Here is a 20,185-nt window from a genome sequence, read left to right as displayed (position 1 = left end):
TACACAACCCAAAGGGCATGACGAGGTATTCGAAATGGCCTTCGGGCGTGTTAAACGCAGTCTTCCACTCATCCCCCTCTTTGATGCGAATAAGGTTATACGCCCCCCGTAGATCCAATTTAGAAAACCATTGGGCCCCCTGAACCTGATTAAAGAGATCAGGAATCAAAGGAAGGGGATACTGGTTCCTTACCGTGACCTTATTCAGGCTACGGTAGTCAATGCATGGCCTAAGACCACCATCCTTCTTCCCCACGAAGAAGAAGCCAGCACCTACCGGAGAAGAAGAGGGACGAATGTAACCCTTGGCCAGGGATTCCTGGATATACACTCTCATAGCTTCACGTTCGGGACAAGAAAGATTAAATATCCTACCCTTAGGAAGCTTAGCTCCTGGTACCAATTCGATAGCGCAATCGTATTCTCTATGAGGAGGTAACACTTCGGAGGCCTCCCTAGAGAAAACATCAGCAAAGTCCTGAACAAACTCGGGTAGCGTATTCGCCTCCTTAGGGTGAGAAATAGAATTAACAGAAAAACATGACGTACAACATTCATTACCCCATTTGGTTAGCTCCCCAGTATTCCAGTCAAACGTAGGATTATGCAACTGCAACCAGGGAAGACCTAGCACCAAATCGTACGATAATCCCTGCATCAACAGTACAGAGCATTGCTCCAAATGCATGGAGCCAACAAGGAGTTCAAAAACAGGGGTATGCTGTGTAAAATAACCATTAGCAAGAGGAGTGGCGTCGATACCCACTACCGGGACAGGTTTAGGCAAATCAATAAGAGGCATAGCAAGGGACATAGCAAATTCCACAGACATGATATTAGTAGAGGACCCTGAATCCACGAAAGCACTGCCGGTAGCAGACCTACCACCAAAAGAGACCTGAAAGGGAAGCAAGATCTTAGTACGTTTCATATTTACGGGAAATACCTGTGCGCCCAAGTGACCTCCCCGATGATCACTTAGACGCGGAAGTTCTCTGGCTGCAACCTTACGCTTAGGACAGTTGTTCACTTGATGCTTGTCGTCCCCACAGTAGAAGCAGAGACCATTCTTCCTGCGGAATTCTCTACGTTGTTGGGGGGACACGGAGGCCCCGAGTTGCATAGGTATCTCTGAATCTTTCGGGGAGGAACGAAGCAACGGAGCTTCGGGAGGCATCATGGGGGAGTCGGAGGAGAAAACACATAAACGTTCACGTTGTCGTTCCCTGAGACGTCGGTCAAGTCGTATCGCTAAAGCCATAACCTGGTCTAGGGAGTCAGAAGAGGGATAGCTAACTAGCAGGTCTTTCAGGGCATTCGACAGACCCAACCTAAACTGGCACCTTAAGGCAGGGTCATTCCACCGAGAAGCTACGCACCACTTCCGAAAGTCAGAGCAATACTCCTCAACAGGTCTCTTACCCTGACTTAAGGTCACCAGCTGACTCTCGGCAAAGGCAGTCCTGTCAGTCTCGTCATAAATAAGTCCGAGAGCAGAAAAGAAACAATCAACGGAGGAAAGTTCAGGGGCGTCAGGAGCCAAGGAGAAGGCCCACTCTTGGGGCCCTTCCTGGAGCCGGGACATAATTATACCCACCCGCTGGCTCTCAGAACCTGAGGAATGAGGCTTTAAACGAAAGTAAAGCCTACAACTCTCCCGAAAGGAGAGAAAAGTCCTCCGGTCCCCTGAGAACCGGTCGGGCAACTTGAGGTGGGGTTCAAGAGGTGCGGTGCGGGGAACTACCAGGGTAGCATCAGGCTGGTTGACCCTCTGAGCCAGGGCCTGGACCTGTAGGGAGAGACCCTGCATTTGCTGAGCCAGGGTCTCACGGGGATCCATAGTGGTGTCAGGGACCAGGGGTAGACTAGGTATGGGCTTGTTATTATGTAACGGCAGGGGGTAGGGAGACGGACAAGTGAGCCCTAATCTACCCGCCACTCTGTCCCTGCCTACTTGCAACGACCCGCCCTAGGCGACGGGGTACAACTGGGCGGCGGTCCCTGCGCTCAGTAAGTGCACGACAAACACGACAAACATACAAGGAACACAAGCAAGGAAAAGGGGCCGTTGCCCACGGCAACACCGTGAGCAACCAGAGTGGTGAACGAGCCGAGTCAAGCCAGGAGTGTGCGAGGTACAAAACGAAAAGCAGAAGAGTAGTCGGTAAGCCAGGGTCGGTATGGAGCAGGATCAAAAATAGCAGGAGCTGTTGCTGGGCCAGGAACCACAAGGAAGGAAACAAAAGCAATAACAAGCACCGAGGGACAGGAAGTGCAGGCTTAAATAGACCGAGGGCGGGAGCTAGCTGAGTCTGGCCAGGTTACGATAGGCTCTCCCACTCCTAAGCCTGCCAGCCTGAATGGTGGAAGCAGGAGTCAGTCTCAGGGATGTATTCTCAGGTGCTGATTGATTAGTTCTGGGAGTTAACCCCGCAGTGCCTGGCAGATCCTTTACAGGTGTGGTGGTATTATTCAGTAACTGTATGGTGGTATTATTTCGTAACTATGTAGTTATGGTGTGGTGGTATTATTCAGTAACAGTATGTGGTATTATTCAGTCACTATGTGGTTATGGTGTGGCGGTATTATTCAGTATCAGTATTGGGGTATTTATAATTACTATGTGGTTATGTTGTGGAAGTATTATTCAGTAACGGTATGGGGGTATTATTCAGTCACTATGTGGTTATGGTGTGGCGGTATTATTCAGTAACAGTATGGGGCTATTATTCAGTCACTATGTGGTTATAGTGTGGCTGTATTATTCAGTAACAGTATGTGGTATTATTCAGTCACTATGTGGTTATGGTGTGGCGGTATTATTCAGTATCAGTATTGGGGTAGTTATAATTACTATGTGGTTATGGTGTGGCGGTATTATTTAGTAACAGTATGGGGCTATTATTCAGTCACTATGTGGTTATAGTGTGGCTGTATTATTCAGTAACAGTATGTGTTATTATTCAGTCACTATGTGGTTATGGTGTGGCGGTATTATTCAGTAACAGTATGGGGCTATTATTCAGTCACTATGTGGTTATGGTGTGGTGGTATTATTCAGTAACAGTATGGGGATATTATTCAGTCACTATGTGGTTATGGTGTGGAGGTATTATTCAGTAATAGTATGGTGGTATTATTCAGTAACAGTATGGGGGTATTATCAGTCACTATGTGGTTATGGTGTGGTGGTATTATTCAGTAACAGTATGGAGGGTATTATTCAGTCACTATGTGGTTATGGTGTGGTGGTATTATTCAGTAACAGTTTGGGGATATTATTCAGTCACTATGTGGTTATTGTGTGGCAGTATTATTCAGTAACAGTATGGGAGTATTATTTAGTCACTATGTGGTTATGGTGTAGTGGTATTATTCAGTAACAGTATGGTGGTATTATTTAGTCACTATGTGGTTATGGTCTGGCAGTATTATTCAGTAACAGTATGGGAGTATTATTTAGTCACTATGTGGTTATGGTGTGGTGGTATTATCCAGTAACAGTATGGTGGTATTATTCAGTCACTATGTGGTTATGGTGTGGTGGTATTATTCAGTAACAGTATGGGGGTATTATTCAGTCACTATGTGGTTATGGTGTGGCGGTATTATTCAGTAACAGTATGGGGTATTATTCAGTCACTATGTGGTTATTGTGTGGCAGTATTATTCAGTAACAGTATGGCGGTATTATTCAGTCACTATGTGGTTATGGTGTGGTGGTATTACTCAGTAACAGTATGGGGGTATTAGTCAGTCACTATGTTGTTATGGTGTGGAGGTATTATTCAGAAACAGTATGGTGGTATGATTCAGTAACAGTATGGGGGTATTAGTCAGTCACTAAGGAAGTTATGGGGTGGTGGTATTATTCAGTAACAGTATGGTGGTATTATTCAGTCACTCTGTGGTTATGGTGTGGTGGTATTATTCAGTAACAGTATGGGGGTATTAGTCAGTCACTATGTGGTTATGGTGTGGTGGTATTATTCAGTAACCGTATTGAGGGTATTATTCAGTCACTATGTGGTTATGGTGTGGTGGTATTATTCAGTAACAGTTTGGGGGTATTATTCAGTCACTATGTGGTTATTGTGTGGCAGTATTATTCAGTAACAGTATGGGAGTATTATTCAGTCACTATGTGGTTATGGTCTGGCAGTATTATTCAGTAACAGTATGGTGGTATTATTCATTCACTATGTGGTTATGGTCTGGCAGTATTATTCAGTAACAGTATAGGGGTATTATTCAGTCACTATGTGGTTATGGTGTGGTGGTATTATCCAGTAACAGTATGGGGGTATTATTCAGTCACTGTGTGGTTATGTGGTGGTGGTATTATTCAGTCACTATGTGGTTATGGGGTGGTGGTATTATTCAGTAACAGTATGGTGGTATTATTCAGTCACTATGTGGTTATGGTGTGGTGGTATTACTCAGTAACAGTATGGGGGTATTAGTCAGTCACTATGTGGTTATGGGGTGGTGGTATTATTCAGTAACAGTATGGTGGTATTATTCAGTCACTCTGTGGTCATGGTGTGGTGGTATTATTCAGTAACAGTATGGGGGTATTAGTCAGTCACTATGTGGTTGTAATGTGGCGGTATTATTCAGTAACAGTATGGGGGTATTATCAGTCACTATGTGGTTATGGTGTGGTGGTATTATTCAGTAACAGTATGGAGGGTATTATTCAGTCACTATGTGGTTATGGTGTGGTGGTATTATTCAGTAACAGTATGGAGGGTATTATTCAGTCACTATGTGGTTATGGTGTGGTGGTATTATTCAGTAACAGTTTGGGGGTATTATTCAGTCAGTATGTGGTTATTGTGTGGCAGTATTATTCAGTAACAGTATGGGAGTATTATTCAGTCACTATGTGGTTATGGTCTGGCAGTATTATTCAGTAACAGTATGGTGGTATTATTCATTCACTATGTGGTTATGGTCTGGCAGTATTATTCAGTAACAGTATGGTGGTATTAGTCAGTCACTATGTGGTTATGGGGTGGTGGTATTATTCAGTAACAGTATGGTGGTATTATTCAGTCACTCTGTGGTTATGGTGTGGTGGTATTATTCAGTAACAGTATGGGGGTATTAGTCAGTCACTATGTGGTTATGGGGTGGTGGTATTATTCAGCAACAGTATGGTGGTTTTATTCAGTCACTCTGTGGTTATGGTATGGTGGTATTATTCAGTAACAGTATGGGGGTATTATTCAGTCACTATGTGGTTATGGTGTGGTGGTATTATTCAGTAACAGTATGGGGGTATTAGTCAGTCACTATGTGGTTATGGGGTGGTGGTATTATTCAGTAACAGTATGGGGCTATTATTCAGTCACTATGTGGTTATAGTGTGGCAGTATTATTCAGTAACAGTATGGGGGTATTATTCCGTCACAATGTGGTTATGGTCTGGCAGTATTATTCAGTAACAGTATGGGGGTATTATTCAGTCACTATGTGGTTATGGTCTGGCAGTATTATTCAGTAACAGTATGTGGGTATTATTCAGTCACTGTGGTTATGGTGTGGTGTTATTATTCAGTAACAGTATGGGGGTATTATTCAGTCACTATGTGGTTGTGGTATGGAGGTATTATTCAGTAACAGTATGGGGTATTATTCAGTCACTATGTGGGTATGGTGTGGCAGTATTATTCAGTAACAGTATGGGGGTATTATTCAGTCACTATGTGGTTATGGTTGTGTTGGTATTATTCAGTAACAGTATGGGATATTATTCAGTCACTATGTGGTTATGGTGTGTCGGTATTATTCAGTATCAGTATTGGGGTATTTATAATTACTATGTGGTTATGGTGTGGAGGTATTATTCAGTAACGGTATGGGGGTATTATTCAGTAACTATGTGGTTATGGTGTGGCGGTATTATTCAGTAACAGTGTGGGGGTATTATTCAGTCACTATGTGGTTATGGTGTGGTGATATTATTCAGTAACAGTATGGGGATATTATTCAGTCACTATGTGGTTATGGTGTGGTGGTATTATTCAGTAACAGTATGGGGGTATTATTCAGTCACTATGTGGTTATGGTGTGGCGGTATTATTCAGTAACAATATGGGGTATTATTCAGTCACTATGTGGTTATTGTGTGGCAGTATTATTCAGTAACAGTATGGCGGTATTATTCAGTCACTACGTGGTTATGGTGTGGTGGTATTACTCAGTAACAGTCTGGGGGTAGTAGTCAGTCACTATGTGGTTATGGTGTGGAGGTATTATTCAGTAACAGTATGGGGATATTATACACTCACTATGTGGTTATGGTGTGGTGGTATTATTCAGTAACAGTATGGGGATATTATTCAGTCACTATGTAGTTATGGTGTGGTGGTATTATTCAGTAACAGTATGTGGGTATTATTCACTCACTATGTGGTTATATTGTGGTGGTATTATTCAGTAACAGTATGGGGGTATTATTCAGTCACTATGCGGTTATGGTGTGGGGGTATTATATAGTAACGGTATGGTGATATTATGCAGCCACTATGTGGTTATTATGTGGGGGTATTATTCAGTATCAGTATGGGGTATTATTCAGTATCAGTATGGGGTATTATTCAGTAACAGTATGGAGGTATTATTCAGTATCAGTATGGGGGTATTATTCACTCACTATGTGGTTATATTGTGGTGGTATTATTCAGTAACAGTATGAAGGTATTTTTCAGTCACTATGCGGTTATGGTGTGGCAGTATTAGTCAGTGACTGAATAATACCCCCATACAGTTACTGACTAATACCACCACACCATAACCACAGTGACTGAAGAATACCTTCATACTGTTACTGACTAATACCACCACACCATAACCACATAGTGACTGAAAAATACCTTCATACTGTTACTGAATAATACCGCCACATCATAACCACATAGTGGCTGCATAATACCCACATACTGTTACTGAATAATACCCCTATACTGTTACTATGTGGTTATGGTGTGGTGGTATTATTCAGTAACTGTATGGTGGTATTATTTCGTAACTATGTAGTTATGGTGTGGTGGTATTATTCAGTAACAGTGTGGTGGTATTATTCAGTCACTATGTTGTTATAGTGTGGCAGTATTATTCAGTAACTGTATGTGGTATTATTCAGTCACTATGTGGTTATGGTGTGGCGGTATTATTCAGTATCAGTATTGGGGTATTTATAATTACTATGTGGTTATGGTGTGGAGGTATTATTCAGTAACGGTATGGGGGTATTATTCAGTCACTATGTGGTTATGGTGTGGAGGTATTATTCAGTAACAGTATGGGGGTATTATTCAATCACTATGTGGTTATGGTGTGGAGGTATTATTCAGTAACTGTATGGGGCTATTATTCAGTCACTATGTGGTTATAGTGTGGCGGTATTATTCAGTAACAGTATGTGGTATTATTCAGTCACTATGTGGTTATGGTGTGGCGGTATTATTCAGTATCAGTATTGGGGTAGTTATAATTACTATGTGGTTATGGTGTGGAGGTATTATTCAGTAACGGTATGATGGTATTATTCAGTCACTATGTGGTTATGGTGTGGCGGTATTATTCAGTAACAGTATGGGGCTATTATTCAGTCACTATGTGGTTATGGTGTGGTGGTATTATTCAGTAACAGTATGGGGATATTATTCAGACACTATGTGGTTATGGTGTGACAGTATTATTCAGTAACAGTATGGGGGTATTATTCAGTAACAGTATGGGGATACTATTCAGTCACTATGTTGCTATGGTGTGGTGGTATTATTCAGTAACAGTATGGGGGTATTATTCAGTCACTATGTGGTTATGGTGTGGCGGTATTATTCAGTAACAGTATGGGGGTATTATTCAGTCACTATGTGGTTATGGTGTGGCGGTATTATTCAGTAACCGTATGGGGGTATTATTCAGTCACTATGTGGTTATGCTGGGGTGGTATTATTCAGTAACCGTATGGGGGTATTATTCAGTCACTATGTGGTTATGGTGTGGTGGTATTATCCAGTAACAGTATGGGGGTATTATTCAGTCACTATGTGGTTATGGTGTGGTGGTATTATTCAGTAACAGTATGGGGGTATTATTCAGTCACTATGTGGTTATGGTGTGGCGGTATTATTCAGTAACAGTATGGGGTATTATTCAGTCACTATGTGGTTATTGTGTGGCAGTATTATTCAGTAACAGTATGGCGGTATTATTCAGTCACTATGTGGTTATGGTGTGGTGGTATTACTCAGTAACAGTATGGGGGTATTAGTCAGTCACTATGTGGTTATGGTGTGGTGGTATTATTCAGTAACAGTTTGGGGGTATTATTCAGTCACTATGTGGTTATTGTGTGGCAGTATTATTCAGTAACAGTATGGGAGTATTATTTAGTCACTATGTGGTTATGGTCTGGCAGTATTATTCAGTAACAGTATGGTGGTATTATTTAGTCACTATGTGGTTATGGTCTGGCAGTATTATTCAGTAACAGTATGGTGGTATTATTCAGTCACTATGTGGTTATGGTGTGGTGGTATTATCCAGTAACAGTATGGGGGTATTATTCAGTCACTATGTGGTTATGGTGTGGTGGTATTATTCAGTAACAGTATGGTGGTATTATCAGTCACTATGTGGTTATGGTGTGGAGGTATTATTCAGTAACAGTATGGTGATATTATTCAGTCACTATGTGGTTATGGTGTGGTGGTATTATTCAGTAACAGTATGGGGGTATTATTCAGTCACTATGTGGTTATGGTGTGGCGGTATTATTCAGTAACAGTATGGGGTATTATTCAGTCACTATGTGGTTATTGTGTGGCAGTATTATTCAGTAACAGTATGGCGGTATTATTCAGTCACTATGTGGTTATGGTGTGGTGGTATTACTCAGTAACAGTATGGGGGTATTAGTCAGTCACTATGTTGTTATGGTGTGGAGGTATTATTCAGTAACAGTATGGTGGTATGATTCAGTAACAGTATGGGGGTATTAGTCAGTCACTATGTAGTTATGGGGTGGTGGTATTATTCAGTAACAGTATGGTGGTATTATTCAGTCACTCTGTGGTTATGGTGTGGTGGTATTATTCAGTAACAGTATGGGGGTATTAGTCAGTCACTATGTGGTTGTGATGTGGCGGTATTATTCAGTAACAGTATGGGGGTATTATCAGTCACTATGTGGTTATGGTGTGGTGGTATTATTCAGTAACTGTATGGAGGGTATTATTCAGTCACTATGTGGTTATGGTGTGGCGGTATTATTCAGTAACAGTTTGGGGGTATCATTCAGTCACTATGTGGTTATTGTGTGGCAGTATTATTCAGTAACGGTATGGGAGTATTAGTCAGTCACTATGTGGTTATGTTGTGGTGGTATTATTCAGTAACAGTATGGGGTATTATTCAGTCACTATGTGGTTATGGTCTGGCGGTATTATTCAGTAACAGTATGGGGGTATTATTCAGTCACTATGTGGTCATGGTGTGACTGTATTATTCAGTAACAGTATGGGGGTATTATTCAGTCACTATGTGGTTATAGTGTGGCGGTATTATTCAGTAACAGTATGGTGGTATTATTCAGTCACTATGTGGTTATGGTCTGGCAGTATTATTCAGTAACAGTATGGGTGTATTATTCAGTCACTGTGTGGTTATGGTGTGGCGGTATTATCCAGTAACAGTATGGGGGTATTATTCAGTCACTATGTGGTTATGATGTGGCAGTATTATTCAGTAACAGTATCGGGGTATTATTCAGTCACTATGTGGTCATGGTGTGGTGGTATTATTCAGTCACTATGTGGTTATGGTGTGGAGGTATTATTCAGTAACCGCATGGGGTATTATTCAGTCACTATGTGGTTATAGAGTGTCGGTATTATTCAGTAACAGTATGGGGCTATTATTCAGTCACTATGTGGTTATGGTGTGGAGGTATTATTCAGTAACAGTATGGTGGTATTATTCAGTCACTATGTGGTTATGGTGTGGGGGTATTATTCAGTAACAGTATGGGGCTATTATTCAGTCACTATGTGGTTATGGTGTGGTGGTATTATTCAGTAACAGTATGGGGGTATTATACAGTCACTATGTGGTTATGGTATGGTGATATTATTCAGTAACAGTATGGGGGTATTATTCACTCACTATGTGGTCATGGTGTGGTGATATTATTCAGTAACAGTATGGGGGTATTATTCAGTCACTATCTGGTTATGGTGTGGCGGTATTATTCAGTAACAGTATGGGGGTATTATTCAGTCACTATGTGGTTATGGTGTGGCAGTATTATTCAGTAACAGTATGGGGGTATTATTCAGTCACTATGTGATAATATGTGGTCATCTTGTGGGGGTATTATTTGGTCTTTGTATAGTGTTTTATTTAATAACAGTATGGAGATTATATCTATCTACTGCACGGTGTAATATCTGTTACTATTATAGTGGTATTATTTGATAACTATATGAGTAAACAACATTTTTTTTGTGTTGGGAGGAAACATATGCCTTGGAGCCAAAGCAACACCCTAGAACGTCTTCTGAATTGACCGAATGTGACGGTGTTGTTGGTGCAGCAATTGGGGACCAACTTTTAATTTTGCTCCAGCTGTATACAGATGATGGCACCGTACTACATCACAGCAGGTCACACAGGTGTCATATGTTGGGTTGTACTCACCTATACATACAGCAGGTCACACTGGTGTCATATATAGGGTTGTACTCACCTATACATACAGCAGGTCACACAGGTGTCATATATTGGGTTGTACTCACCTATACATACAGCAGGTCACACTGGTGTCATATATAGGGTTGTACTCACCTATACATACAGCAGGTCACGCAGGTGTCATATATTGGGTTGTGCTCCCCTATACATACAGCAGGTCACACAGGTGTCATATGTTGGGTTGTACTCACCTATACATACAGCAAGTTCCACAGGTGTCATATATTGGGTTGTACTCACCTATACATACAGCAGGTCACGCAGGTGTCATATATTGGGTTGTACTCACCCTTACATACAGCAGGTCACGCAGGTGTCCTATATAAGGTTGTACTCACCTATACATACAGCAGGTCACACAGGTGTTATATATTGGGTTGTACTCACCTAAACATACAGCAGGTCACACAGGTGTCATATATAGGGTTGTACTCACCTATACATACAGCAGGTCACACAGGTGTCATATATTGGGTTGTACTCACCTATACATACAGTAGGTCACACAGGTGTCATATATAGGGTTGTACTCACCTATACATACAGCAGGTCACACAGGTGTCATATATAGGGTTGTACTCACCTATACATAGAGCAGGTCATGCAGGTGTCATATATAGGGTTGTACTCACCTATACATACAGCAAGTCACACAGGTGTCATATATAGGGTTGTACTCACCTATACATACAGCAGGTCACACAGGTGTCATATGTTGGGTTGTACTCACCTATACATACAGCAGGTCGCACATGTGTCATATATAGGGTTGTACTCACCTATACATACAGCAGGTCACACAGGTGTCATATATAGGGTTGTACTCACCTATACATACAGCAGGTCACACAGGTGTCATATATAGGGTTGTACTCACCTATACATACAGCAGGTCACACAGGTGTCATATATTGGGTTGTACTCACCTATACATACAGCAGGTCACACAGGTGTCATATATAGGGTTGTACTCACCTATACATACAGCAGGTCACACAGGTGTTATATATAGGGTTGTACTCACCTATACATACAGCAGGTCATGCAGGTGTCATATGTAGGGTTGTACTCACCTATACATACAGCAAGTCACGCAGGTGTCATATATAGGGTTGTGCTCACCTATACATACAGCAGGTCACACAGGTGTCATATGTTGGGTTGTACTCACCTATACATACAGCAGGTCGCACTTGTTTCATATATAGGGTTGTACTCAAATATACATACAGCAGGTCACACAGGTGTCATATCTTGGGTTGTACTCACCTATACATACAGCAGGTCACACAGGTGTCATATATAGGGTTGTGCTCACCTATACATACAGCAGGTCACACAGGTGTCATATATAGGGTTGTACTCACCTATACATACAGCAGGTCACGCAGGTGTCATATATAGGGTTGTACTCACCTATACACACAGCAGGTCACGCAGGTGTCATATATTGGGTTGTACTCACCTATACATACAGCAGGTCACGCAGGTGTCATATATTGGGTAGTACTCACCTATACATACAGCAGGTTACAGAGGTGTCATATATAGGGTTGTACTCACCTCTACATACAGCAAGTCACGCAGGTGTCATATATAGGGTTGTACTCACCTATACATACAGCAGGTCACACAGGTGTCATATGTTGGGTTGTACTCACCTATACATACAGCAGGTCGCACATGTTTCATATATAGGGTTGTACTCACCTATACATACAGCAGGTCGCACAGGTGTCATATATTGAGTTGTACTCACCTATACATACAGCAGGTCACACAGGTGTCATATATTGGGTTGTGCTTACCTATACATACAGCAGGTCACGCAGGTGTCATATATAGGGTTGTACTCACCTATACATACAGCAGGTCATGCAGGTGTCATATATAGGGTTGTGCTCCCCTATACATACAGCAGGTCACACAGGTGTCATATCTTGGGTTGTACTCACCTATACATACAGCAGGTCATGCAGGTGTCATATATAGGGTTGTACTCACCTATACATACAGCAGGTCACACAGATGTCATATATTGGGTTGTACTCACCTATACATACAGCAGGTCACACAGGTGTCATATATAGGGTTGTGCTCACCTATACATACAGCAGGTCACACAGGTGTCATATATAGGGTTGTACTCACCTATACATACAGCAGGTCACGCAGGTGTCATATATAGGGTTGTACTCACCTATACACACAGCAGGTCACTCAGGTGTCCTATATAAGGTTGTACTCACCTATACATACAGCAGGTCACGCAGGTGTCATATATTGGGTTGTACTCACCTATACATACAGCAGGTCACACAGGTGTCATATATTGGGTTGTACTCACCTATACATACAGCAGGTCACACAGGTGTCATATGTTGGGTTGTACTCACCTATACATACAGCAGGTCACACAGGTGTCGTATATTGGGTTGTGCTTACCTATACATACAGCAGGTCATGCAGGTGTCATATATAGGGTTGTGCTCCCCTATACATACAGCAGGTCACACAGGTGTCATATCTTGGGTTGTACTCACCTATACATACAGCAGGTCACATAGGTGTCATATGTTGGGTTGTACTCACCTATACATACAGCAGGTCACACAGGTGTCATATTCTGGGTTGTACTCACCTATACATACAGCAGGTCATGCAGGTGTCATATATAGGGTTGTGCTCCCCTATACATACAGCAGGTCACACAGGTGTCATATCTTGGGTTGTACTCACCTATACATACAGCAGGTCACACAGGTGTCATATATTGGGTTGTACTCACCTATACATACAGCAGGTCACACAGGTGTCATATATAGGGTTGTGCTCACCTATACATACAGCAGGTCACGCAGGTGTCATATATAGGGTTGTACTCACCTATACACACAGCAGGTCACTCAAGTGTCCTATATAAGGTTGTACTCACCTATACATACAGCAGGTTACGCAGGTGTCATATATTGGGTTGTACTCACCTATACATACAGCAGGTCACACAGGTGTCATATATTGGGTTGTACTCACCTATACATACAGCAGGTGGCGTCCAGACATCGCGGTCTCCATCATTTATACACTGTATACTGTCAGGTGAGGGGTAATATCCAGGTTTACACTGTAATGTGACCGTATCATCCCGGTTATAATATTCCTTGTATGGTGCGACGTTCTCCAAGTTACTTATTGAGGGTTTTTTACATCGTTCTGGGGAATAAAAGTAAAAGTCTCAATAATATAATGACAATCCATGATCAGAAGGAGCAGTGCAGTCTCTATACTCTGTACATGATGTAAAATAATACTGAAGGTATAAGAACTTCACAGACTAGAATATAGAACACATAGTAGATATCCTCCCTCCATGGGGTCATAGACAATGCAGCACTGAGAAGGGGGGAAGCCCCTATAGATGAGGTATATATATGTGATTACCCCCCCCCCCCCCCTACCAATATATAGAATATAGAACACATAATAGATATCCTCCCTCCATGGGGTCATAGACAATGCAGGACTGAGCAGGAAGGGTAGCCCCTATAGATGAGGTGTATATATATATATATATATATATATATATATATATATATATTACAGTGAAGGAAATAAGTATTTGATCCCTTGCTGATTTTGTAAGTTTGCCCACTGTCAAAGACATGAACAGTCTAGAATTTTTAGGCTAGGTTAATTTTACCAGTGAGAGACAGATTATATATAAAAAAAAACACAAAATCACATTGTCAAAATGATATATATTTATTTGCATTGTGCACAGAGAAATAAGGATTTGATCCCCGACCAACCATTAAGAGTTCAGCCTCCTCCAGACCAGTTACATGCTCCAAATCAACTTGGTGCCGGCATTATAGACAGCTCTTACATGGTCACCTGTATAAAAGACTCCTGTCCACAGACTCAATGATCAGTCTGACTCTAACCTCTACAACATGGGCAAGACCAAAGAGCTTTCTAAGGATGTCAGGGACAAGATCATAGACCTGCACAAGGCTGGAATGGGCTACAAAACCATAAGTAAGACGCTGGGTGACAAGGAGACAACTGTTGGTGCAATAGTAAGAAAATGGAAGACATACAAAATGACTGTCAATCGACATCGATCTGGGGCTCCATGCAAAATCTCACCTCGTGGGGTATCCTTGATCCTGAGGAAGGTGAGAGCTCAGCCGAAAACTACACGGGGGGAACTTGTTAATGATCTCAAGGCAGCTGGGACCACAGTCACCAAGAAAACCATTGGTAACATATTACGCCGTAATGGATTCAAATCCTGCAGTGCCCGCAAGGTCTCCCTGCTCAAGAAGGCACATGTACAGGCCCATCTGAAGTTTGCAAATGAACATCTGGATGATTCTGAGAGTGATTGGGAGAAGGTGCTGTGGTCAGATGAGACTAGAATTTAGCTCTTTGGCATTTATCTCAACTCGCCGTGTTTGGAGGAAAAGAAATGCTGCCTATGACCCAAAGAACACCGTCCCCACTGTCAAGCATGGAGGTGGAAACATTATGTTTTGGGGGTGTTTCTCTGCTAAGGGCACAGGACTACTTCACCGCATCAATGGGAGAATGGATGGAGCCATGTACCGTCAAATCCTGAGTGACAACCTCCTTCCCTCCACCAGGACATTAAAAATGGCTCGTGGCTGGGTCTTCCAGCACAACAATGACCCGAAACATACAGCCAAGGCAACAAAGGAGTGGCTCAAAAAGAAGCACATTAAGGTCATGGAGACCATAATCCCATCGAAAACTTATAGAGGGAGCTGAAGATCCGAGTTGCCAAGCGACAGCCTCGAAATCTTAATGATTTACAGATGATCTGCAAAGAGGAGTGGGCCAAAATTCCATCTAACATGTGTGCAAACCTCATCATCAACTACAAAAAACGTCTGACTGCTGTGCTTGCCAACAAGGGTTTTGCCACCAAGTATTAAGTCTTGTTTGCCAAAGGGATCAAATACTTATTTCTCTGTGCACAATGCAAATAAATATATATAATTTTGACAATGTGATTTTCTTTTTTTTTTTTAAATATAATCTATCTCTCACTGGTAAAATTAACCTAGCCTAAAAATTCTAGACTGTTCATGACTTTGACAGTGGGCAAACCTACAAAATCAGCAAGGGATCAAATACTTATTTCCTTCACTGTATATATATATATATATAAAATCATCCCCCCACCCATATAAAGAACATGTGACCACTATACTAAACTATAGACATACAGGTAAATGTCCATGTACAAGTGTAATATATATATATATATATATCATCCCCCACCCTTATATAGAACATGTGTCTATCTGTATAGTGCTGTCTCTCCCACAGTCAGGGTCTGTCACCATCTGGATGTATTATGGGTTCAGAGCATGTTATTATCTGGGGTTACTCACCTACACACCATGGAGAAGACGTCCACTGATCGGGGCTCACACATTTGATACGGTTATATACAGGGCGATATCCGGTCGTACACTGGACAGTCACATTGTCACCCTCATTATAGGAAGTTTTATATGGAGATAATGTGTATTTCTTGGTGTTCTCCGGTCTCTTACATTGTGCTGCAGGATGAAGAATAAATGACAGATCAATAGGTTGTGATGTCAGTGCCGTTCATTCTTCATCTACTCTTGCAGCTCAACGAGCGCACAAGTTATCGGTGAAGAATCTTATATCGGGGGGCACATCGGAGGCCTATAATTGCCTGCTTGTTCCACTTATGTGATAAGGAGGAATTACTGGTAAAGGCCAAGAAAATGGTCTATTGTAAATACAAGGGTCCAAAATGTCTCTCTATGCAGACTATTCTGCTTGGATACAGAAAATGTGATATGAATACGAAGATATGTAGAAAAAAAAATGGATTGGACTTGAGATATTCATCTACATGTGTCTCTATAATACGTCTTCTCAGGTCTACTGTAGGTTATTTCCCTCAAGGCATAGTTCACACTAACCAATCTTTCCTGAGAATAACAGATTTGTCAGTAACCAGGCTGTGTGTGCCTTTATTCACTAGGCAAAGCACCTGTGAAACCCACACTTCCAATCTCATCTCCTTAATAGATACAGATATCTTCTGCCAATTAGCTCTTGGAGAAGTTATTAACACAGAGGTTCACTAACTTTTTATCCCTGCACTTCGGATGTTTACTCAATGTGCCAAATACAATACATGAACAGGACAACTATTATGTGTTATTAGTTACATTGTGTTGGTCTACAATTGTGACATTAATAACAATCACAACACATTGTATTACTAATTAATGCAGAAATACAGGTAATTCCAAAGGGTTCACTTACTTTTCTATATATTTTGCATACTTACAAATGGACGCACATATTTAAACATATAGTAAATTTTACGTAAATAGAGAGATATTTATTAAAGATTTACTCAATGTCCTAGAAATCTCAAAATCTTTACACTCATTGAGTGCAAAATTAATTATTTTATAAGTAGTTGATCACACAGCTTTTCTTAGCAGCATCGGTAAAGACAGGCTGCAAGCCTATGGGTAGGCCTTATGATGGGTGTTATTGGAAGGGGAGGAGCCAGGGGGAGCACGGGCTTGGTCAGGAGGAGCTTAATGTTTGAGCGCCAGTCTGACTGGAAGGATCGCTTGAACAGTTTTCCCTCCCCCTCTCTGTATTTTTGTTGGGGGTTGCGTTTTTCTGTTGGGCGATTGGTGTGTAGTGGGCTTGGTTGAGGAATTTCAGTGGATATTGCCGGTTGTAAGTATGGTGTTGTGGTAGTGGGTTGGGGGGGTTGGGGGATTCTTGGAGCATTACAACTTTAAAGGAGTATTCCGGTTAGAACAAGTTACCAGCTGGGACCCCCACCGAACATGAGAACGGGGGTCCTGTACCCCCCTCCTGTTTGAATGGAGCGACAGGTCGCTCATGGGCACTGCCACTCCATTCACTTTCTATGGGAGCGCAGTAAATAGCCAAACACTGAACTCGGCTATCTCCTGCGCTCCCATAATGAATGGAGGAGCGGCAGTCCGCATGAGCAACCTGCCACTCCGTTCAAACGGGGAGTACGGGATCCCGTTCTCGTGATCGGTGGGGGTCCCAGTTGTTGGACACCCACCGATCAGCAACTTACCCCCTTTAAATTTCCGTGCTTTTATTTGGGATGATGAGGGGAGGTAAAGGGGACATGTTATTTGAATTGGTACGGTCATGAGGAAATTAGGTAAGAAAGATCCGAACTCTATAATCCCCTGGTCATTTTCTGATCTGGTAAGAAAAGTTGTGCGATCTATCTACTAATAAAACTATTTATTTTGCAATTAATAAGTGGGCAGAATTCTACGGGAACTGGGATGGGAACCTGAATTCTGCACCTCCTATGCGACCTGTCCGTGCTGCTGAGAGCGCAGCGTGACGTAGGGAGGGATTCTCTATAATGTTAATAAGTGGTTGGAATACATGAACGGGCCGTATCCACCGATCATACATAATATCATGAACATAACACTAACCAAGACTGCGAGGGACAAGTAGAGTCACACACATCTCTAACATGCAAAAAATTACACAAAATATTTTCTGAACCCCAACACTCACCTTTACACTGAGGAGTCCTGTCCCACCGAGCTGCAGTCCCTGATCGTCTACATGTAATCACTGTCTCTAGTGGTCGATATCCCTCATTACACTTCACTGTCACCTTCTCCTTCACATCATAGTAATCCTTCTCTACAGAAAGGCTGTGTCTTCTATCAGGATCCGGCTTCTTACATTGCGCTGCAGGGAAAATGCTAATTATTATAAATATCACAAGAACTGGAATATTTCATGTCAATATCTAAACTGCGATTATCTTATAGCGAATCTGTCACGGACTACACCCTGATAATATCACCTGAGAGACCCAGCTCTGCAGAACATCTTTATCTCTCATTTATTCCATCTGTAAACTGAGAAATGATGAGTTCACCTGTAGTCACACATGTAATCCTCTCATGTGGCACTACATTCTCCTCTCCCTGCGGGGTCTGGAGCAGTCAGGACTTGTGGCCAGTTCTATGTATTACAGTCAGGATATATAGCAGTGATGATATTATATGTAAGGACTACTCACCCTCACACTGCGGAGGATTATCCCACTCATCCTTAGTCTGTAGTCACACATGTAATCCTCTCATGTGGCACTACATTCTCCTCTCCCTGCAGGGTCTGGAGCAGTCAGGACTTGTGGCCAGTTCTATGTATTACAGTCAGGATATATAGCAGTGATGATATTATATGTAAGGACTACTCACCCTCACACTGCGGAGGATTATCCCACTCATCCTTAGTCTGTAGTCACACATGTAATCCTCTCATGTGGCACTACATTCTCCTCTCCCTGCGGGGTCTGGAGCAGTCAGGACTTGTGTCCAGTTCTATGTATTACAGTCAGGATATATAGCAGTGATGATATGATATGTAAGGACTACTCACCCTCACACTGCGGAGGATTATCCCACTCATCCTTAGTCTGTGGTCACACATGTAATCCTCTCATGTGGCACTACATTCTCCTCTCCCTGCAGGGTCTGGAGCAGTCAGGACTTGTGGCCAGTTCTATGTATTACAGTCAGGATATATAGCAGTGATGATATTATATGTAAGGACTACTCACCCTCACACTGCGGAGGATTATCCCACTCATCCTTAGTCTGTGGTCACACATGTAATCCTCTCATGTGGCACTACATTCTCCTCTCCCTGCAGGGTCTGGAGCAGTCAGGACTTGTGTCCAGTTCTATGTATTACAGTCAGGATATATAGTAGTGATGATATGATATGTAAGGACTACTCACCCTCACACTGCGGAGGATTATCCCACTCATCCTTAGTCTGTAGTCACACATGTAATCCTCTCATGTGGCACTACATTCTCCTCTCCCTGCAGGGTCTGGAGCAGTCAGGACTTGTGTCCAGTTCTATGTATTACAGTCAGGATATATAGCAGTGATGATATTATATGTAAGGACTACTCACCCTCACACTGCGGAGGATTATCCCACTCATCCTTAGTCTGTAGTCACACATGTAATCCTCTCATGTGGCACTACATTCTCCTCTCCCTGCAGGGTCTGGAGCAGTCAGGACTTGTGTCCAGTTCTATGTATTACAGTCAGGATATATAGCAGTGATGATATTATATGTAAGGACTACTCACCCTCACACTGCGGAGGATTATCCCACTCATCCTTAGTCTGTAGTCACACATGTAATCCTCTCATGTGGCACTACATTCTCCTCTCCCTGCGGGGTCTGGAGCAGTCAGGACTTGTGTCCAGTTCTATGTATTACAGTCAGGATATATAGCAGTGATGATATTATATGTAAGGACTACTCACCCTCACACTGCGGAGGATTATCCCAC

General features: G+C 42.2%; 1 protein-coding gene across 1 annotated transcript in view; it reads right to left on the bottom strand.

Moving 5' to 3' along the window:
• Positions 1-20,185, bottom strand: part of LOC142709220 (receptor-type tyrosine-protein phosphatase alpha-like) — a 130,660-nt gene that overhangs the window by 97,674 nt on the left and 12,801 nt on the right. Inside the window, exons 2-3 of the mRNA XM_075848450.1 lie at positions 18,376-18,555; positions 16,188-16,358 (exon numbers count right to left, since the gene is read on the bottom strand). Of these exons, the coding sequence (XP_075704565.1) occupies positions 16,188-16,358; positions 18,376-18,555 (351 nt within the window). The remainder of the gene's footprint in view (positions 1-16,187; positions 16,359-18,375; positions 18,556-20,185) is intronic.

This window comes from Rhinoderma darwinii, chromosome 1 (genome assembly GCF_050947455.1).
Source record: "Rhinoderma darwinii isolate aRhiDar2 chromosome 1, aRhiDar2.hap1, whole genome shotgun sequence".
Classification (NCBI taxonomy): domain Eukaryota; kingdom Metazoa; phylum Chordata; class Amphibia; order Anura; family Rhinodermatidae; genus Rhinoderma; species Rhinoderma darwinii.
The sequence above is the reverse complement of the archived record's forward strand: the minus strand, read 5'-3'. Positions and strand labels throughout refer to the sequence as shown.